General features: G+C 36.8%; 1 protein-coding gene and 1 pseudogene across 2 annotated transcripts in view; both read right to left on the bottom strand.

Annotated features, from left to right (window-relative positions):
- Positions 1 to 1,427: 1,427 nt before the first annotated feature.
- Positions 1,428 to 23,045, bottom strand: part of WASL (WASP like actin nucleation promoting factor) — a 66,620-nt gene continuing 45,002 nt past the window's right edge. The window contains exons 7-11 of one of the 2 annotated variants that reach the window (XM_036425689.2): positions 21,992 to 22,034; positions 20,660 to 20,813; positions 15,889 to 16,409; positions 7,374 to 7,482; positions 1,428 to 3,974 (exon numbers count right to left, since the gene is read on the bottom strand). In XM_036425689.2, the coding sequence (XP_036281582.1) occupies positions 3,919 to 3,974; positions 7,374 to 7,482; positions 15,889 to 16,409; positions 20,660 to 20,813; positions 21,992 to 22,034 (883 nt within the window). In that variant the 3' untranslated portion in view covers positions 1,428 to 3,918. Of the gene's footprint in view, positions 3,981 to 7,373; positions 7,483 to 15,888; positions 16,410 to 20,659; positions 20,814 to 21,991; positions 22,035 to 23,045 lie in introns of both variants that reach the window. The other variant, XM_036425680.2, reaches the window with a different exon arrangement.
- Positions 8,491 to 10,624, bottom strand: LOC118714506 (annotated as a pseudogene).

A 23,045-nucleotide genomic window follows, 5' to 3' on the forward strand; every position in this document is an offset into this window, starting at 1 on the left:
TACAAAGCCAACATTTTCACTGGGCTCCCTCATGGCAATGGAGGATACCATTTACCACATAGAGAAGTAAAGGCAATCTTACTATTAGCTACTGTAGGGAGTGGCTATAGGGTCAAGCCTCAGATTGACCTGTGGCTGGGCCACAAACAAGACCCAGCTTGGAGGGAAGAGCCCTCTTAGCATAACTAAGCTTAACCTTAAAGCCCTCCTTAGTTCCTTCCTAGGTAGCTAATGGGCTGTGGGAGGTGCAGTGCTACCAAAACAAGGTGAAAAACTCTCAAGAACATCGTAAACATGTTGACCACCCCCTTGTTTTGAGCCAACTATAAAATAAAGCTTCAGCTTGCAGGCTGGGTCTGTGTCCTCATCCAGGCATGGGAGACCCACTGAGCCCCAGCTGTATCCTCTTGTCTGTCTTTCATCCTTCACTGCCCCTTCTCAGGTTCACCCTTGGCCATGCTGGCACAGAACAAGCTACAAAGTATGTTCCCCATCACAGTCCCAACCACCAAATTATTACACCTTTTCCCAGTGGCTTCATAAAAAGCAACATTTAAAAAAACTCGTAAGAGACCAAAATATTGTCAGAGAATGCTATGGTTTGGAGGTATAGGTGACAATGGCAATAAAATAAGTATGCAAAGTAAAAGTTCTCCACTTTTCCAGGAAGTATTTTCTATTGTACTATAAATAGGCCTTATCTCTGTAGTTGTCCTTTAAGAACTTCATTTGAAAAGAGCAAGTTATTTCAGGAATTTCTCTGTTGATAACATAAATATGTGACAAGAGCAATTCTGAGGCACTTTTCTCTAAAACTTTTTGGTAAAGTTTGGTTAATACATTCTTAAGTGTTCACAGTTGTACGACACAACTTTTTAATGGAACATATTATTTTTGACATGTTTGTTAAATGTGGTGAAAGGTCTTAAAAGGCATTCAGTAGCATCCTACACACTAGATTCCATAACTTAGTTTAATCTTAAGACACCCACTTGTGCCAGGGTCAGCAGAGCAAAAAAATTCCATTTATCAAAAACTGAGCTTCCTGTTTAAAGCACCATCTTTAATCCCATTCATTAAGAGCTATTTAAGTTCCACATGAACTGCTGTATTGGGCTTTTACTGAAACTACCAGTAAACTCCAACATTCCAGTTTAGAAACTTCAACACGGTTGCTGTGGGGATTCTTTCAGAGTGACTTGCGACAGGACTGCTCTGTATGCCACAGCAGCAGCTGCCACTTCGCCCAGCAGAACAGGGTGTAACATTCCTTTCTTTCCATGTTTACTTAATGGCACACTAGCTCTCAGGCATGCGGTCTGCTGAAAACTACAACAGTTATTGTTCACTGCCGTGTACGCCCTTTCCTACAGAGTTTCACACCACCTTAAATGAATGAAACAATAAATGAAAACACACTATTTTACATTTTTGGATCAAATTAATTTTATTATGTTCCATGATGAATTGCCACCAGTGCAACATCCTATTCACTATACATTTCACACAAAAAAAAATTCACATACTAAACAAAATTTCAGTTGATAAATGGAAATGAATGATTGAAAGTCATTTTAAATCTCATACACACAATATGTGGCTAGCTGAAATTGTCTATCACGTAGCATTTAGATTTAAAAAGCCTCATGCTAGTTTGTTAAATGCGAAGGCTGTCAGACAATCACTTAGCTGGAGTATATATAGGAGGCTTCCAGACAAGGCACAGGTACAGTGCGGCACACAGTGCAAGGTGGTGGAGGACTGAAACATGCAACCTTTACATCTAACGCAGACTCAGTCCTCATGCCCGGACTGAACTCCACTGCTGCAGTGTTTCAACCAATAGTAACTTAGACTTTGTGCAACAACAACAAGTCCTTTTCTTTAACAAAGGAATAAACTCAAATACCTTTGGCAAATTTTTTACCCATCTTAGGTGTTTAAAATTGTGTTTACAACTCAAAGAATTCATAGCCTCTGCTCACAGCAGCTCCTGATAGTTATCATACCACAGTTAGCGGAAAACCCTGAATTCCTTGGCCAAAAGTTAGAGAGATCTTAAATTGGCATTACTTTAAAGACATTTCTAGAATATTTAAAATGCTTTTTATAATGTTGAAAAGAAAAAAATGGAAAATGTTCATATTACTTAAAGTAAGTATCATGTTCTATTTGCCATTTGCACAAATTCCTAATTTTATTGGTTAGTAGTTGTCTAGCCTCATCTATACCAGGTTCAACTGAGCTCAAGCCACAAAAATTATAGAAAGCAGAAAAAGGTTTCTAGCAGCAGAGGGCACTGTTTCTGCAAGAACAAAAGTCTAGAATCTTTCCCACGTGCTTAAATTACTCTTGCGAGCAAGGTAACATTCTTTGAATAACTTAACTGTTTTACTGTACCACTTAACTGCTTTCAGCAACAAAAACCTTTTAAATTATTCCTAATGATAACTAGATGCATGATCACTAGAAGTTATGTGATAACTGGTTAAAATTCAAGCCACATCTTGCAGGTCCAGCCTGTCAAGATCATGCCAATACTAGATTTGGGTTGGTATAATTCTAGAGAGCTTAATTTTTCGTCAGATACTGTGATTACAGTAATGAAATACATTTGGAACTACGTTCTGCATGACTCAATGTGAGAAAAAAAATGTATTTAAATCAGATAATTTTTCTATCTAAAATTTAAAGTAGGCAGGTATTATAATTAGTGTTATAAATATGAAAACCACCTTTAGGCAATTAGTGTATTGTAGAGGCAAGGAAACCCTAATTTTAACATATCATTTTTCTGTGCATAACAAACGTACAAGTTGCAAAGTTTTATTTTTTTTAAAAAGTCTGTCATTGTCTTACATTTTTTTTCAAGAAATTTGACATTGGAAAACACAATCTTGGAAGAAAAATGTAACCCTTCACCTGACATTTGACAAAAACCTTAAGAAATTATAAAAAATTTTAAAAAAAGCATAATGGGTTCAACAAATTAGGTTCTTATGGCTGCTATTTTTCAATACCTCAATTGATATAAACTTAGAAATAAAAGTTAATCTCTTATCATTTCTATAATGTTCTAATTTTTATACCATACATAACCAAATGGTGAAGTAACCATAATATAGTTGACTTCAGTTCATATGAAAAGTATTCACAAGATTCCCCAAAGTCCAATAATTTAAATAAAATTTATTTCAGAATAATGCCAAAATATTTTTAAAATTTTTGCCAAAAGAGCCAATCAAGTACAGGTATGTAAGGGCTCCTAATGATACCAGCCTCCAAATGCCACTGCTTTATATAACAGGCAATATTGCTGTAAGAGGTGTGTTACTCATTTCCCTAACTAGTGTTTCTGTGGTGATTTTTTGTAGAGCATATTGCTAAAATTTGAGAAACTACATCAGTGTAGTGATGTCTAGAGAACTGTGCAATGTATCAGCTTCAACATTCATGTAGCATTGTGTTCAAAATAAAGGGGCTAAATAAACTAAGGTTTGCATCATTTAAAAAGAATGTAGTGCTATACTAGATTTTAATAAGAAAATTTAGGTACAGAAAAAGTAGGGTATGAAAATAGTGTTTTCCTTCTGGCATTATAACTAAATTACATTAAGGTTTTTGTCAGTCTCACATATAATATTTAAACTCCCTTGTTGATGGAATGAAAAATATTCACAAATTGAGTGAGCATCTGGTGTAAACTTGCACACAAGAACAGGGAGTAGCTTTGTAGAGGATTATGACAAATCTTTACAGATTAAATGAGGTATTGCACAGATTAATAAAAAAAGCAAAAAAGGCAACAAAAATATACAGCAAATTGGTAGAACATTTACATGGTAATTTTACAGAATCCATAGACAGAAAGTAGTGTTTAGTATTTCACCTTAAAAATATATATATATAATATATAGATCAATCTTCCCACTCATCATCATCTTCAAAATCTTCTTCTTCTTCTTCATCCTCATCTTCATCTAAAAGAAAATCAAGACAATTAAAACCTATATATACACATAAAATATTATATAATTCTTGAGTGATTTCTCCAATTATTCAACTTCTGAAACACAAACCATATGATATCTGAAGAATCTAGTTACTAAGATAGTTAAAAATGAATCTAATAAAATGCACTTAAAAAGTGTAGTGATGAGTAAGAGATGAGAACTGGAGTCAGAAGACAGATTCTGGTCCCTTAGTATTTACCTTACAAATTTCAACCTGTGTGTTCCTCTACGTGTAAAGTCACATTTAGGTTGGGTTTCTCCGAATTTTAGATTCGCATACAAAAACCCAAATGCTGCCTTGTATTCTCTACATGGATTCTCAAACTCAAAAGTTCTAAAGTTTTATCTCCTTCTCCAACCTGCTTTCCCCCCACCATCCTAGTCTGTTCCCTGATGATTACCAATCTCTGGTGTTTAGGCCCCAAACTTAGAAGTTAATCCTGTTCTCACCCCCACCCCCCATCCAACCCATCACGCTGCTCCTTTCCTCCACTTCCACTACTGCTCCCACACCACCATCATATCTTGCTTGGATATTACAACTCTGTAGTCCATTTGCCTTAAAGCAAATGGAGTGATATTTAAATTCTAAGTTTTAAAAATGTAATTTTTATTGATATGTGGCTGACTACTGTTATTTGAATAAAATTTGATGTTACCTCACTCTACAAGACCTTACATGATTTTCCCAGTTATTGTCTCTTCCCTCCTCCAAACTTTTTTCATATGCCATCTCCTGCAATTCACTGTTGCTGGATACATAGCCTTCTTTCTGTCCCTTAAACATGCCAAATTTATTCTTGTTTTAGAGCTTCTGAAGAACATATTCCTCTGTGTGGGTGAGTCTTTTCATCCTTTAGATTTACTCAAAAACCACTTCTTCAGAGAGGCTACCCAGACCAACCTATGTAAAGTATAACCATCCACCAGAACCAGTACCCTTCCTCTTGATAATTCTTCATAATACGTACCACTACCTGAATTTCTTATGTTTACAGATCTGTCTTCACACTAGACTACAAGCTCTAAAACACTTCAGTGATAAATAACACCTGTCTTTTTTTTTTTTTAATCACTGAAGTAGAGGCCTGGTGCATGAAATTCATGCACAGCGAGGGGGATTCCCTAAGCCCAGCCTGCACCCTCTCCAATTGGGGACCCCTTGGGGGATGTCCGACTGATGGTTTAGGCCCTTTGGGATCTGGCTTAAACCAGCAGTCTGACATCCCTCTCACAATCTGGGACCGCTGGCCCCTAACTGCCTCTGCCTGCCAGCCTGATCACCCCTAATTGTCCTCCCCTGCCAGCCTGGTTGCCCCCAACTGCCATCCCCTGCCGGCCTGATCTCGCTCTCAATGGCCCTCCCCTGCCAGCCTGATGTCACCCCCAACTGCCCTCCCCTCCCTGTCTGGTTGCCTCCAACTGCCCTTCCCTGCTGACCAATTTGGTTCTGAATGATTGGTTTCTATGCCAGTGTCAAAAGCTCTGCTTCCTAGACAGTCATTGGCTCCCCACAGCACCCACATTAGGTTCTGACTGGTTGATTCCTATGCCAGTCAGTGTCTCTGGACCTATAAACAGGGCCTGATCAGAAAGGCGAGGCTGATCAGCAGCCCCAGTGGAGGCCTGGAGAGTAATGGAGGTACGACTGCTGGCCAGACTGGGAGAGATAAAAAGAGGCAAGTGTTGATCAAAAGCTGCCATAAAGGCTTCACACTGATCCATGCCTGCATATGCAAATTAACCTCCATCTTTGTTGGGTTAATTTGCATGTTTCTCTTTTATTAGGTAAGATTCTTAGCATCAGAACAATGTTTCATGAAGCTGCTCAATAAATACATGCTGAGTAAATGAATAAATTTTAAGATGTCATCAAATCCTATGAGCAATCTTTTATATTATATACCAACTTCCCATAATTACTGACCTTTAAAAACTATATATCTCATAAAACCCTCAAAGGGCAAATTTATGAGAATAATGGCAGAGCAATTGTATTTGATAATGACTTAGTAAAACACCAATAGAAACTGAATATGTGACATACAGGTAAAGAAGACAGAATAATCTTTTTGCATGTAAAATAGATAGTTTGAAGGCTTCTACAAAGAAGTACTTGAGCTCTGGAATTAGAACTTGAAAATTAACAAAAGCCAAATAAGAGCAAAGATATATTTCCTGAGCCCCAAACTAAGTTTTTATGTTTATAACATTAAGAATCCATACTAATAAAAGGATAATATGCTAATTAGACTGGATAGACCAGACGTCTTCCGAATGTCCTTCCAGACAAAGCCACAGTGGCAGGGGCCAAGGCAGAAGCAGTTAGGGGCAATCAGGCCAGCAGGCGAGAGCAGTTAGGGGCCTCAGTAGGCAGGCAGAGGGGTTAAGAGCCATCAGGCAGGTAGGCAGTGCTGGTTAGGGGTGACCAGGCAGGCAGGCAGAGTGGTTAGGGGTGATCAAGCAGGCAGGCACGTGAGTGGTTAGGAGCCAGCAGTCCCGGATTGCAAGAGGGACAGGGATTGAGCTTAAACCGATAGTTGAACATCCCCCAAATGGTCCCTGATTAGAGAGGGTGTAGACCAGGCTGAGGGAAACTGCCCCTCCACCCTCACCCCACATAAATTTCGTGCACCAGGCCTCTAATAACAATAATTTTAAGTAATTAAGCCTTAGCTCTAAATTTTATAGAATTTATTTGAAAAGGAGTTCAATCAACTTTATGTTAATCTCTCCATTTACAATACTAATAAGAAAAAAATCTGCTCCCAAAAGCTTTTGCTAGACATGCTTCACAGAATTCACCTGAAGGCATCAAGTACACCCACCCAACTATGCATGTATTTACAGGGTGACAACTACAAGAATTTATCAGTATGCATGGTAAGGAAAAAGTAGCTAATAATTCTATCATCAGGTACTACCACAGTTAAATAATAGTTAAAAAGAGATGGTCCCAAAATAAGTAAAAACCATGTTATATATTCTTTACATCAACATAGCTATTATATAATGGTTATTTATGTCTTTACAGAAACTTACTATTGGGTAATTTTCAGCAAAACAAGTGATGTTAGTGGTGTGAATATGTAAATGGATAATCTGAGACTTACTCAGAAGTTCAAATTACTGCTAGTTATTATCTAACACAAATCAAGTAATAAAAGAGAGAATGAGAAAATATTCTAACAAATATCCATTTCAGTAATCATACTTTTTATAGTAATGTCACTATCAATTATAGTAATATTACTATTCAATAGCAGAGAAAATCTAGCAAAGACTGAGTCATAAAACAAACGAAATATAGAACTCAAACATTCAAATTTATTAAATATACATGCACATATGCAAATGTACCTGAAGAATGAATGGCTTTGCTCCTTTTCTGCATCACCTCCATTAAGGCCCCCACAATTCCTGAAGTGGGTGCAGGTGTCACTGGTGTAGACTCTTGGCCATCAGATACCTTGGAAAAAAAAGTTAGCAAAGTTCAGTAATAAATCCTTTGCAAAATGTTTGTCTCTAGAAAGTTTTACTTTCTTAGAATCAATTATTATTTTAAATAAAAAACAAATAAAAATACGAACCAAGCCCAGGACAGCATTAACTAAATTAAAAAGAAATAAGCTACTACCTTAAAAGAATTATTGAAGACATATTTCTGCTCCTTCTTAATGTATAAGGCATTCAATGTAATTCCAATTTTAGAATAACAATCAAATCTTTTCTTGAAAAACACTTGCCCTTGCAGTTGGGTTATTTCTGTTTATTCCAGCACACAAAGTCGTAGCTGATGAAACTAAAATGGAACATCATTTTATAAACTAAGATTCCTAGAGTTGTTAGGCGAGAAGCACACTTAAGATGTCTAAGAGCAACTGAAGAGATTTCTGTCTTCCTAGAAAAACTCAGTTTTACCAATGATTTAAGATGAACCTTTTCTTTAAGAAGATGAGTTGGGTAGCTTTCGAAATGTACCAATCTCACAAGGCAACTAACTACCCCTAACTGAAGTACATCTTTTCTGCTACAAAGTATATTTGGGGGTGGAGAGTGAGAAATCAACATCACAGACTCTCCTTAAAAATCTAATTTCTAAATAAAATTACTCTTAATTCCAACACCCATATTTAAAAAGATAAGATACAGAAGTTTGGATTCACGAAAAAATACACATTAGAAAGTACGGCTCAAGAATATTAAAATGAGTGTTATTTATGTTGTTAATTTTTTCTCTGGCCTTATGCACATAAAGTTATTAATATTATTATAAGTAAAAATGAAATGGCAAAGCTGTAATAAATAGTTATGCAAGTTTTAATATAAGTAGATAGAGAATTTAACTTTTAAACAAATTTCTCTAAGAAAAATTATGTTATTAGGATAAACTTTGCATTCTGGCCTTCACAAATATATATATATATTTTTTTTGAAGAAAAAATATATTTATTCCAAGATTCGTTTACTGGGATTTTTAAGCGCCCTGTCTTCTGTAGAGCCCCAGAATAGTGATAATGTAATAGGGGCTGCTGTGTTTCCCAGCATGAGCTCCCATTCTCTGAGGATCCTGAGAAGGATAGTGGATTGGTCCTGGAGCCCTCATGAAAGGAGGTGGTGGTCCCATTGAGTGGAACATATGTGGCCCAAAACCTGGAGGTGGGGGTGGGGCAATTCCAGGTGGTGGCGGCAAGGCGATGTTCACCGCAGCTGGAGGGCCACTGGGGGGCAGGTTGAAGTAGTTGGCAGAGGCTTCTTCCTCTGCTGCAGGAGCAGGGGGAAGAGCTCCTGGCAGGCCTGGGACGGGCTCCAGCTTGATGCCAGAGTCTGTGATTCCGTCTTTCTCTTTTTCTTTTCCTCGGGCTGCTTGGGACCTTCCCCATTTCACATTAAGTCGACGGCCATTGACAATTAGCTTATTAAAGGACTTCTCCGCAGCCACTTCGGCAGCCTGCCTTGTGGCAAACTGGATGAAAGCACATTGCTGTCTCTGCACCACGGTGATCATCCGAATCTCTCCAAACTGGTAGAAGTGATTTCTTACATCTGTCTCAGTAATGGTATCGCCCAGACCACCAACATAGAGTGTGGTGATAGTCTTGTCCTCTGGCGGGTCCAGACGAGGCACTGTTGAAGCCCGCTTTAGAAGCTTATCTGCCACAGGGTCATTGATTCCATAATATCGGTCTTTAATGTTCTGATCAGCAAGGGGGTCTTCTGGATCTGTAGGCTTCTCATGTCTATATGGACATTCCTCTCCTCTCTTGCACTCTCCTTTCACCCAGAAGGAGCAAATGTGAGGTCAATTCCTTTTGTAGTAGGGTGTGGTCCGGGCCAGTTTGAGCAGCATGTCACTGGTGGATGTGGCTTTCCCCAGCATGCCAACTGGCCGTGTTCCATCAGAGTTAGAAATCTCCCTCCCCATATTCTGTGTGTAGTACTCTTTGTTGACATCTGATTTTGGCATGTCATCCTTAAAAGACAACCCTGCATCACGAACTTGGATGGGCAAGCCATACTCCAGATCCAAGAGTCAAGTCTGACAGACATTCTTCAATTTACTACAGGTTTGGCACACTTCAGTCTTCTTGAAACGCATGCAGACTCCGGGGCACCAGCGAAACACTGTGAATGGCCTGGCACAGATTTTGCATTCCTTCCCATACTTTTCTTTGGTCATTTGGATATACGGGTTTTCTCCAAGACACGTCTGGCACAGGATGGGGAAGTCCGCATCCTCCCAGTTCTGCCTGTTGTAGGTGTTGGAACCCAGAGAAGTCACCATCTTGAGAGCGTCCGGAGGCAGCCGCTGCTTCCGAGTTGGAAGGATAGGACCCACAAATATATTCTTAATAATCACTGTCTTTCTAGACTTCAAGATTTTTTACTTTACAAATATTCAAATTAGGGGATCCAAGATGGAAGCAGAGTAGGTGGAAACTACACTAACCTCCTCCCAGGACCAAACTGGAATTAAAACTAAATTATAATATAAAAAAGTCACCCTGAATAACCAATTAAAGATTAGCTGGAGAGAAACCTTATCACCATGGACTCACAGAAGGCGGACTCACAGAAGGCGGCACACTGAGATGGTAAGAAGTGTGGAGGTGTGAGAGGGCTGGGTGGGTGCTGAAGTTCTGGAGGGATAACACAGCTGCAGGGGTTTCCCCTGAGAAGTGTGGTATCTAAATCCTAAGCCAGGCTCCCAACACTAGAGCTCAGAACTTTGAAAGGTGCCCATATAACATCTAGCTGTGAAAAGCAGTGGGATTTTTGTCTGCCTGAAAGGTAGGCAACCTCTTAAAGGGCCAACACATATTATTTCATGTGCATCCACTCACCCTGGTCTACTGCAGGAGGGTAGAGCAGATTAGAGCCCTGTGAGAAGAGTCTGGCATTGGTGGCTCTGAGAAGAGCCCTGAAGGGTCAGTCACCATGATCCCTATGTTGAGTCATTCCTCCATATACAGAAGCCATCTTTCTCAGGCAGAGCACTTCCTTCCATGCAGCATCAGCCTGGGGGAAAGTACCATGTTTCTCCGAAAGTAAGACCTACTTACAGGTTTCCTTCTGAGTGAAAATATAAGGCACCCCCCCGAAAATAAGGCCCCGACTAGGCTAAACATGAGAGATTTGGTCCACTGATTCTGAAAGAAATGGAATCACAAGAAATTCACCAGGAAATTCAGGAATTGGATTGTTATGATGATGTTCCAGAAGATGATGACATGATTGTCATTGAATAAATGAGTAAATTCTTCTTTTAAAAAAAAAATATATATTTTATTGATTTTTTTACAGAGAGGAAGGGATAGAGATAGAGAACTAGAAATGTCGATGAGAGAGAAACATCGACCAGCTGCCTCTTGCACAACCCCTACCGGGGATGTGCCCGCAACTAGGTCCATGCCCCTGACCGGAATCGAACCTGGGACCTTTCAGTCCACAGGCCAATGCTCTACCACTGAGCCAAACCGGTTTCGGCCTAAATGAGTAAATTCTTGCCGAAACCGGTTTGGCTCAGTGGTAGAGCGTTGGTCTGCGGATTGAAGGGTCCCAGGTTCGATTCCGGTCCGGGGCATGTATGTTGGTTGCGGGCACATCCCCGGTAAGGGGGTGTGCAAGAGGCAGCTGGTCGGTGTTTCTCTTTCATCGACGTTCTAGCTCTCTCTCTCTCCTTTCCTCTCTGTAAAAATTCAATAAAAAATATATTAAAAGCTGAAACAGGTTTAGCGCAGTGGTAGAGCGTCAGTCTGCAGACTGAAAGGTCCCAAGTTCGATTCCGGTCAAGGGCATGTACCTTGGTTGCAGGCACATATCCCGTAGGGGGTGTGCAGAAGGCAGCTGGTTGATGTTTATCTCTCATCGACGTTTCTAGCTCTCTATCTTTCTCCTTTCCTCTCTGTAAAAAAAAAATCAATAAAATATATATTTTAAAAAAATATATTAAAAAAATAAAAATAAAAAAAACGAGTAAATTCTTGATACTGTAGGATTCACAGTTTGTCTGGTTTGTGTTGACAACTACCATACTACCATACCATATACATGTAATAAATTTCCTTTATTTTCATTTAACAATAAATGTGTACCGTATTCTTCTTCATGGAAAAATAAGACATCCCCTGAAAATAAGACCTAGCGCATCTTTGGGAGCAAAAATTAATATAAGACACTGTCTTATTTTCGGGGAAACAGGGTAATAGCTTGACCTATTGGAATGTCTCCTGCCCCACACTGTAGAGCTTACACCCTTACAGCTAGAAGCTCTTTCAGTAACTAAGCCTAACAGGAAACCTGCAGGCAGAGGCAGACCTCTAGGTAATTTGAGCCCTTTGCTGATCTGCCTCCAGGGCCCACTGCTAGTAAAAGCTGGCTTTGGTATACAGCTTGGTCCACTGATTGATTATACATTGAAAGGAATAAATAGCAGGTGGGAGATGAAGCAGAGGGTTGAATCAGCAATTTGGAAAACAAGGGGAAATTTGATAGATACATGGGGGGGAAAAAAGGAAACTAGACCACCTTCTTATACCACACACAAGGATAAACTCAAAATGGATTAAAGACTTAAATTGTTAGACTAAAAACTAAAAATCCTAGAAGAAAACATAGTAAAAAACCTCAAGAAATTTCTTATAGTAATATTTTTTCAGATGCAACTCCTTGGACATGGGAAACAGAAAGGAAAAATTAACAACTGGGCTTACATCAAACTAAAACGTTTTTGCAAAGCAAAGGAAACCATCAACAAAATGAAGACACAGCCCACTGAACTGGAGAACATTATTTGCTGACAGATCTTATAAATAACTTATAAAACTCGACATAACAAGCGATCCAATTAAAAATAGGCAAAGAGGACATACAAATGACCAATAAACATTTGAAAAAATGTGCAACATCACTAATCACCAGAGAAATGTAAATTAAAATCACAATGAGATATCACCTCACACCAGTCAGAATGGCTATCAATAAATGAACAAACAAGTACCAGCGAGGGTCTGTGCACTATGGAGTTACCTCAAAAGTTAAAAATGGACCTACTTATAACCCAGTGATTCCACTTCTGGAAAGTTATCCGAAAAAACCCGAAACACTAATTTGAAAGAATATATGTACCCCTATATTCACTGCATCTTTATCTACAACAGCCAAGATTTGGAAGCTGTCCAAGTATCCATCAATAGATGCCTGGGTAGCAAGCAGCTCTGGTACATTTACATAATGGAATATTACTTGGCCAAAAAAAGAAAATTTTACCCATTACAATAGCATGGGCAGACCTGGACAAATTTATGCTAAGTGAAATAAGCCAGAGAAAGACAAGTGCCATATGATTTCACTCATTTGTAGAATCTAATGAACAAACTGAACTAACAAGCAAAACAGAGGCAGTCTCATAAACAGAGATCAGGCTGACAGCTCTGCAGGGAGAGGGAGGGATTAAACAAAAACAAAAAACAAAAAACAAAAAAAAAAGGGGTGGGGGGAAGAGAGAAAGACCTCATGGACATGAACAATAGTGTGATGATTGCAGGTGAGCGGTGGGCGTGGGTGGAGGTGGTAGAATATAGGGGAGGAAATGGTAATGGGGGGAAAAAAAGAAAATATTCAATTTAGTTCCCCACAAGATACAGGCTCATTCACTAGTATTAGGTTTTCAGAGACTGTATATTCAGTATTTCTGGAATAGAAGAAACACAAATGAAAAAAATAGTTTCAGAACTCTAAATTGCAGAACAAGGTGCTACAAAAAGTATAACAATAGCAAGGAGAATCATTTTGACTCCCTTTGAGCAATTTGATAATACAAAGCAGAGAACAGTATAGGAGCACAGCCCTGTCATAAACACTGTTTTTAAAGCACTTTCTTGGACATGATGCTCTCTGAGGTACTATGAACACAGAATTCCAGATGTATGTAAATAAATACTATACACTTCCTGCCACCATTTTAAATTTAATCTGTGGTTTTATGTTAATCATATTCACATACTAAATTGATGATTTATATAGAATATTTAAAGAAACAGGGCCAGAGAAATCTCAACCACAGATTGGTTATTTTTTTTAAGTGAAGTAAAATTATGAACTCAAATCACATATATAACATGTCAATGATTCACTGATTATGCACTTCACAAAAATACTCCTGCCTTGCCCAGGTAGCTCAATTGGTTACAGCATTGTTTCAGTACATGAAGGTTGTGGGTTCGATCTCTGGTCAGGGCACATACAAGAAGCAACCAATGAATGCATAAATAGGTGGACCAACAAATCAGTGCTTCTTTTGTTCCCTCCATTCCTTGTTCCCTTCTTCTCTGTCTCTAAAAATCAATCACTAATTTTTTTTTAAAATCCAAAAAAAGAGAGAAAATGCTCCAAATACAATCAAAAGGAAAGTGATCATTTAGGATAAAAATAGCCTACTATTCTACATTTAGAAAAAAAACATGTTTCCTAAAAATAAATTTAGAGAACAATTTATAGGGTTGTGGGTTTTTTTTTGGTGGTGGTGATAAAAAAGGAGATGGGGAAAGAAATTAGGAAATATCTTACCAACTGTTAAAAAGAGGACACACTGTACATAAAAATCAACACCTTACTTTCACTAAATAAGTAAAAAAAACAAAAACTTGCTGTAAAAATGAGAGAAAAGAGAAAAGAGAAACAAAGAGTAGGTTAGGAGTAGGAGATGGGAGTGAGAGTGACACAGGAACTAGCATAGGTTACAAGGTAAAATCAGAAAGTAAAGGACTCTATTAAATAAAACCTGCTATTCACCTGGCCTGTGGTCATTTTGACATTAATTAACCCCACTATCAACTATTCAAAGTTCTTAAACTGCTTCTGAAGAACCTAAATGGGTAGAGGGAGCAGAGGTGATTGCTCACAGGCTGATACACAAGTATCACCAACAAAAGACTTAGATATATTTTAGAAATCAGAAGTTTCTTAAATCTGTGATATGCTGTTTTCATTCAATCGGTATGTTCTCTTTGCATCATTCTCTTTTGGTTTGTTACCATAACTTTCTATATTCCAAAATAATCTTCAGTTAAAATCTCTTTCTTTCATCACCACTTACTGCATAGAAAATTCTGCCATTGATTACCAGCCCTGAGAGATTACACGTATAGACCCAGAAGGAAGTTCCAAATATAGGCAGAAGTCAGCATACTACTGCCCATGAGCCAAATCTAGCCCGTCTTCTGTTTTTGTATAATCTTAAAGTTAAGAACAATATTTACATTTTTAAATAGTTGAAAGAAAATCGTGACATTTGAAATTATATGAAATACAACTTTCAATGTCCATGAGTTTTAAAATATAACACAATCAGGCCTTCTCATTTATGTATTGTTTGTGGCTATTTTGTAGTATACGTGTCTGGCTGCCTCTTTCATGGTTGAATAGCAGAACTGAGTAGTTGTGACAGAGACCATATGGCCCACAAGCCTAAATATTTACTATCTGATTCTTTAACGAAAAAAGTTTGCTAAATCTCTGCTCTAGAAAATAAAATGATCACCTCATTCAATTCAGAGAATTCAAAATGATCTGCTATTGTATCAGAAAGTCTATTAGAACTCTTTCAATTTTCTGTGGAGTTTGATTCACTACTCAGCTAAATTTATAGAGACAAAAACCTTAATATGCTTTTGTTTTCACAAAATTAGTGATTTGAGTTTACCTAGGCAAATCAAAACTGATTTCAAGTAGGGCTACTTTAATTCTCCATAGTTTAATAAAGATTTTTCTCTAAAGTACCTTTTATTTAAAAGTAAAGTCTAAAAAAATTGCTTGTAAAATTCCATTTATATGAAGACTAGAATAGGAAAAACTCATCAGCGGTGACAGACACCATGCATATCAGTGATTCTTTTGGGGAAGAGGACTAACTGAGAAGAAACATGAGAGAATTTTCTGGAATGATATTTAGATACAGAAGTACCAGTTACAGAAATATAGATCTAATTTATGCATTTTATGGTATATAAAAATATCAGAAATTCAGTTTATTTTTATTTTTTATTTTTTAAATATATTTTATTGATTTTGTACAGAGAAGGGAGAGAGATAGTTAGAAACATCGATGAGAGAGAGTCATCGATCAGCTGCCTCTTGCACACCCCCTACTGGGGATATGCCCGCAACCAAGGTACATGCCCTTGACCGGAATCGAACCCGGGACTTTCAGTCCCCAAGCCGACGCTCTATCCATTGAGCCAAACCGGTTTCGGCCAGAAATTCAGTTTAAAAAATGAATACCAAGAGGAAAAAAAAATACTTTTCAAGGATATCTTACAAATTTAAAAAAAAAATCCATAATGATAGTCTAAAATGAAAAGAAAAGATTACTTACAGATTTCAGTTGAATACCCTGTCGGATCTGGTCTAAAAGTGCATCCCTCCCAGAGCAAGACACCGGTCGACTGTTCTGTTCCACCTTTTTTAGCTGAGCACCCTCTCTAATTTGATCTAAAAGAGCTGCTTTGTTTCCTGAAGGAGCTGGGATTTGATGGTCACCATCGGAAGGGAGGCCAGGCGGAGGTGGTGGCCCAGGTGGTGGCGGTGGAGGAGGCGGTGGGGGGGGTGCTGCTGACCCAGGCACAGCCAGAGGTGGCGGCGGTGGTGGAGGCCCTGAAGGTGCTGAGGAGGGCAGGGCTGGAGGTGGAGGAGGATACATCCTATTTGGCGGTGGTGGAGGGACTCCCACGCCTGGCCGGGATGGAGGTGGTGGTGGAGGTGCAGCTGTGGGAGCTCTTGAAGGTGGTGGAGGAGGAGCGCCTCTTCCTCTGGCAGGAGGGGGAGGAGGGCCTGAGCTATGCGGAGGAGGGGGAGGGGGAGGAGGCCCTCCCCTCGATGGTGGAGGAGGTGGTGGTGCTGAAATTAAAAAAAAAGAAAAAAAAGAAAGCATGTTTTCCTCCCATAAACATCAGTGAAAAGTAACTTATTTTAACATATATTTAAAAAACTATATAAGACAAAAAAAAGCACTCATCTTTTTTATTTTATAAAGATATCTGACCACAGATGGTATCTTACAATTCTATTTAGGAATACTCTGCTTAAAGATCACCTTCCTGTTGTTTCTTGAAAAAAATATTCAATATTAGCTAAAAACAGTTAAATGTAGTTTTTAGAAATTAGCACCACTTTTGAAAGGCAGTAAACTTTTAAAAAATATGTTAACAAAATAACAGAATTAAATATTTTTGTCAACAGTATTATTTTACATTTTAATAAAAATTAATGAGCACTTTCTCTCTTTAAATAATCAAATATATATTTAGTTGTTTTATAAAACCAATTCACATTCAGAATTAAATAGCTAATGTAGCCTGACATTAGAATTCATTCAAAGTAATCTGAGCTGAACCCAAATATAATACTTTTCTTTTAAAATGTAAACCTTTGATGTAGGCCATCAGAGATCAGGCTCCTATGATTTGCATCAAGACATAAGGGCTGCAGAGTTAAGATATGCCCAATTTTCTGACCAAATCCAAAGCAAGGAGACCTAGCATATTTTGTAAAAAAGGGCGAAACCAAGAGGATACATGGTGTATGTATGTATACTCCCTGAATAAGACAGTCCATACAATCCTTCAAGCAGGTATAAAGATTTCATTTTAACCAACTTAAAATTTTTTATTTCAAATACTAATTATATTTGCCTACACTGGCACTTTTATGTTTTAGTTGTTTATTATCAAGAAGAAAAGGACCCACTCTATTCTACCATAAAAAATATTAGTCATTCTCATAGTTTCAGTGAGGAATTTCCATCCAGAATCTTTTATATGTAAAATTATATTTTCTTCAGTAGAACTTACAGTAAGTACATTTATTAGAATAATTTAGGATCCAGCTAATACCCATTCAAATAGACACTAAATCATTGCTCAGGGAAGAAGCCTTAATTTATAGTGAAAAAAGGTCAGCTGCATTCAGTTTGGGGTATAGCAAGAGGTCAGTATTTCTATTAACTTGAAAATAAGAGAAACGTCTATATTTTTGTGAGGAAAACAACATGCCACATCCCAACCTAAAAATGTGAGTTAAATAATTAAATTCACATTTGATCTTAGCCCAATGTTAGTTAGGTTTATATGCACAAAAATGTCTGCTAAGCAGATACCACACAACAACACTGTGAGAAAGTCTGATGGCCTATAAGTTTTCAAAACTCTAAGAGTCATAACAAACACTAGACTGAGAATGGCATACTATTTCTTAGATCAAATGAAAACTATTATTATCAAAGATTAGTTAAAATGAAATTTTTTTTAAATATTTACAGAAAAAAACCTTGTCTTGATGTTATATTAAGGAAGGCCAATATATTTTAATTGTTTCAGATAAATATTCATATTAATAGTAATTAGTAGATAATTCTGTAGATATTTATAGAAATTACAAAATATTATAATACTTAAATGCAGTATTATAGAACTCAGGGAAACATTAAAGAACTGCTCTCATGCACTCAGAAAAATGTTATTAATCACAAAGTAAAACTTATGAGAATGCTGACAATTTTGAGTAGGCAATTATAGAACTAAGTGTGAGCTTATGTTTGGTCCTCCCTTCTTGCCACAAATGTAAAAATGTAAGTATGCTTTACATAGGATATTAAATAATGTCAAGTATGAAAAGCAATGACTAAAAGTAAGCATAATCATATATAATAAAGAGCTAATATGTTAAATAGACTGAACAGCAGAATCACCTCTAGATGACCTTCTGGACAAAGCTGGGGCTGTGAAGGCTGAGCCCCTTGTATGAATTTCATGCATTGGACCCCTAATAAGTCATAAAAACAACAGCGGTGCTGTGGGAACAGGATTTTTTTTTTTTAAATCCACAGAATTTCAATTCAATTATATAAATTGTGGACAAAATATGAACTCTGACTCATAAAGAAATAAATTTTCTTTTTACTTTAAGCATCTATATGCCCAAAACATTAGTAGTTTTTGTTGAGGGCAACAAACCTCACTGGATGTTAGATTTGGTGGCAAGCTAAATGAACTCGAGCTTCTCTGAAAATAAACACACCACAGCATGCATAATTTAGTGCACTGGGCCAAATAACATCCCACATACATACCGCTCCAGTGTTGTGAACCTACAGGGCAGATTATTACGAGTTAATGGATTTCAGACAATTGCACATACACACAAAGAAAGATAAACTGGAAAACACAAGTCTAGTACTTTTTATAATCCTGATTACATAATTTTACAAAATTAAGTGTTAAGACATTTGATTCAATAGATTCTTACAGAAAAACTCAAACTTTCCCCTAATTTTTTCATACTTATAGAAACATTATTTGCTCAGCCTAGGAAATATTTGTGTAATAAATTTTAACATATTCTCCCTTTTAAAAATGTATCTTGTATAAAAACCACCGTTTGGTGTCAAGAAAGTTCTACACTAGGAATTAGGTTCTTGAGTATGATAATAAATAACTGTCCCCAACACTGTTTTATATTTAATGCCTGTGCCTTTTTTTGTTTTAGGTCATTTAATTGAGGGAAAGCCTTACTTATTTTAATATTTTAAAATCAGTTAAAATGACAAGCAGTAATAATAAAATTTAAAAACACAAACAAACCCAAGCAAGATAATATAGTAAACTCTGTTACAGGTATTCAGGTGAAAGGGTTGTAGGACGGGTGGTCTAATAAATGTCAACAATAATTTGTACTTATAAACTCAGAGAGCTCAGAGACCCTGAGAACCATCTGGTGGTATAAGGTAAGGGTCTGTGGTAACAGAGAACAAAAAGAGTCAAGGAACACACAAGGGTCCTCAGGACTTCCCACCATCTGTACACTAACAGCAACTCTGACTTCCCCTGGGAGCATTTATCACAATGGTGCAGTGGTTCACAATGTCTGATTAAAAATCTACAGAAACGTAATTATTTAACAAAGTAAGATAAATTAGCATCATACTAGTTTCAGTGGAACTAGCATTGTGTTTCCACAATAGTAATTATGACTGAATACCTGTTTACATATCTGTTTTCACACTAGTCTATAAAATTTCTGAGACCAGAGACAGACCATATCTTAGTGGTAGTATAATATTTACTGAATATATGAATGAATGAACGAATGAAAAATAAAGTGAACATCATTGGTTAAAAATTCAGGTAAGTCAAACACCTAAGTTAAAATGACAGGTAAATTCTTCAGAAGAACGATTTGACTAACTAGAGCTTTCACTCTGCTAAATTTTATTATGAGTATAATAAACAAAGAAAAGCAGGTAGCTTTTCAAATAAATAAGGTGCAAAGAAATGATTGCCATACTGGAAAATTTAGTCTTTGCATTTTATTGTGATATTAAGATACAACTAAAACACAAGGTGCTTTGATCTTAAATGGTTGCAAGTTATTTGTGCATCCAGGTATCAAAAGAAAAATTTTATACTTTAAGAAATAAAGTTTGTATTTAAAAATAAATAGAGCCGAAACTGGTAGAGCGTCGGTCTGTGGACTGAAAAGTCCCGGGTTCGATTCCGGTCAAGGGCATGTACCTTGGTTGCGGGCACATCCCCAGTAGGGGGTGTGCAAGAGGCAGCTGGTCGATGTTTCTCTCTCATCGATGTTTCTAACTCTCTATTCCTCTCCTTCCTCTCTGTAAAAAATCAATAAAATATATTTTAAAAAATAAAAATAAAATAAAAATAAGTAGAAGTATTTTTGTTATTTATATCCTAAATATGCTTATAATTTACTGATTAGGTAGTGATATTTAAATTAATACCTCTGTATTGTAATAAAAAAAAACTTTAATGGCCTCTAAGATTCATTAAGTAAAATATTAATCATATTTTTTCATTCTAACATAAAATAGCCAGGAGATTCTGTATGAATTTTCATAAATTTAATATAAGATATCTTTATAATAAACAAAACTTTTTTGTTGTTGTTATTATACCAAAATAATGTAAAACATAGTACACTGGGCCAAACTAGTTATGAATAAACTCAAACATTTGCTTAAGGAAGGTTCAAATAGTTCACAATAATGTGTGTAGTTGCCTTTCAAGAACTTAACCTAAAGATTCAAAAGAACAAATAGATCAGGATTCCTAAATAGAAATAAAAGTTACCTTGCCTTCGTAGTTCATTTTTAACAGCTTCAACACCTCCCGTTTTTTCAATAAAGTCATATATGACTTTTGATGTTTCTCTGTCTTTAAGTTGTGCCTCTGAGATTCCACACATATCAAAAAGATTTTTCAATTCTGGATCCAAATTATTCAGCTACAACAGATAAAATAACTAATAAAATCTATCCCAATTTTTAAAAACAAGCATAATATTTAATTCCCATCTGTACAAATTATGAAATTATTTTCTTTTAAGTTCATAAACTTTTAATATGGTTATATTATTTGTATGTGAACTAAACTTTATTTAAAAAATACAAAAAGGATAAGAATTGATTTTAGCCTGTCTAGTGTGGCTCAATGGTTGAGCATTGACCTATGAACCAGGAGGTCACAGGGCATGCAGGAGACAGCAGATCAATGTTTTTTCTATTTCTTTTCCCCTCTGCTTTCCTTTTTGAAATCAATAAATATATACATATTTTAAAAATAATTTAGTTTATATTTTATCTCCGTGTCTTTTTTTTGTTCCTTGCCTTAAAAAACAGGGCATGTCAATTAGATTTTTTCTAACCAATTCACGATTCAGATATATTTAATGCTCACCTTTACTACATTATCCTAAATAAGATTTAGTTATAACCACACAAAAAATACAAATCAATTTGAAAATTTGAGAACCCCAAGCACCCTGTGCATTGTCCAACACAAAAAGGCACTCAACACTTACAGAGTTAACATTGTAGTTTTAACAAAACAACCAAAAGGATTTTTAACCTCAATCAGAAATATTTATTTTCAAATTAATTTTTCCAAATCCTGACTGTCAAATGTGAAATACCTATTACTTAAATAACCAAAGTGGAAATAAAATATTAAACACCTTTTTATGCCTTAAGTTTCACCTATCTTTATCGTGCTATAAATTAATGAATGACGAAATTGCCAAAAATAACAGAATGAAAAGACATAGTTCATTAAACAACTGAATATTCAGAATTTGATTATAGTATTTTCCAGTAATTTGGCATATGTTTATTTCCCTGAAATAATTGAGCAGAAATAATTTTCTTCCCTTTGCTTTCAAAATATAAGGATTTTACTCATACAGTAAAATAAAGCCAAGGTATATAAAAATTTTCTCTTTAGAGACCTAGCCATGAATTATAGAACAATACTATGGTTTCAAACCTTAGTGATATGTATATAAACATAGCACATTAAATAAACACTAAAATACACAACAATAAATAATAAGGACAAAAATCCAAATAGAGGCCATAATATTCCCATGTACTGAGAGTAATGTTTATGGATTGAAAAGACACTTACATCAAAGCCAGTATTTGGATCCCAACCAACATGTCCAATGTGCCTAAAGTAGAAGATAGGGGAAAAAACAAAGGGCATTAACACCATGATATATGTGAAATCCAATCTGCCCACTGAATTGTTGGCCTTACCAGTTCTCATAGACATAACAATATTCAGGGAAAAACTATAATACACAAAAAGGCAGAAGATGAAGATTCTAACCCAGGCTCTGCTACTAAATGAGTCTTAACATTTTTGTACAATCTTTCTGAGCATTCATTTCGTAATCTGTCAAACTAGAATATTAATACAACACACACACACACACACAAACACGAGGCCAGGTGCATCGGTCCGTGCACTGGTGGGATCCCTTGACCTGGCCTGCACCCTCTTGCAATCCGGGACCCCTCGGAGGATGTCGAATAGCCGGTTTCGGCCCAATCCTCGCAAGCCTGACCCAGATAGGAGGGAGCCTGATCCTGTATGTTGAACATCTGTCCCCTGGTGGTTGGTGCACATCACAGCAACCGGTCGACCGGTTAGTTGCTTAGGCTTTCACATACAAACATGAGAGGAAATGAATTTTGCAATGAGCTAATAAAATAATGCCTGCTATAGAATATTTGTACTTCCTGGAAATTCACAGATGTTAAAACCCAATCCTCAACGTGATAATATCTAGAAGTAAAAATTTTAGGAAGTGATTAGGTCATAAATGGGATTAGTGCCCTTAATAAAGAGGCCCCAGAGAGCTCCTTTACCCTTTCCTAACCTGTGAGGACACAGCAAGAAAACAGATGTCTATGAACCAGGAAGTGGGACATCACCAGACACCAAATGTTGCCTGTGCCTTATCTTGAACTTCCCAGTCTCCAAAACTGTAAGAAACAAATTTCTGTTGTTCATAAGCCACCCAGTCTATGGTATTCTGTTATTGTACCCCAAACAGATTAGGACAATGCCTCTAGGGAATTGCTAAATATCATTTTTTTTATAGAGTAAAGTGAGAAATCACCTTTATATCCAATAATTAAAGGAACTTTACCTTTTCTTGTCTAATGAATGAAAA

Source organism: Pipistrellus kuhlii, unplaced genomic scaffold (genome assembly GCF_014108245.1).
Source record: "Pipistrellus kuhlii isolate mPipKuh1 unplaced genomic scaffold, mPipKuh1.p scaffold_m20_p_10, whole genome shotgun sequence".
In the NCBI taxonomy this organism is placed as follows: domain Eukaryota; kingdom Metazoa; phylum Chordata; class Mammalia; order Chiroptera; family Vespertilionidae; genus Pipistrellus; species Pipistrellus kuhlii.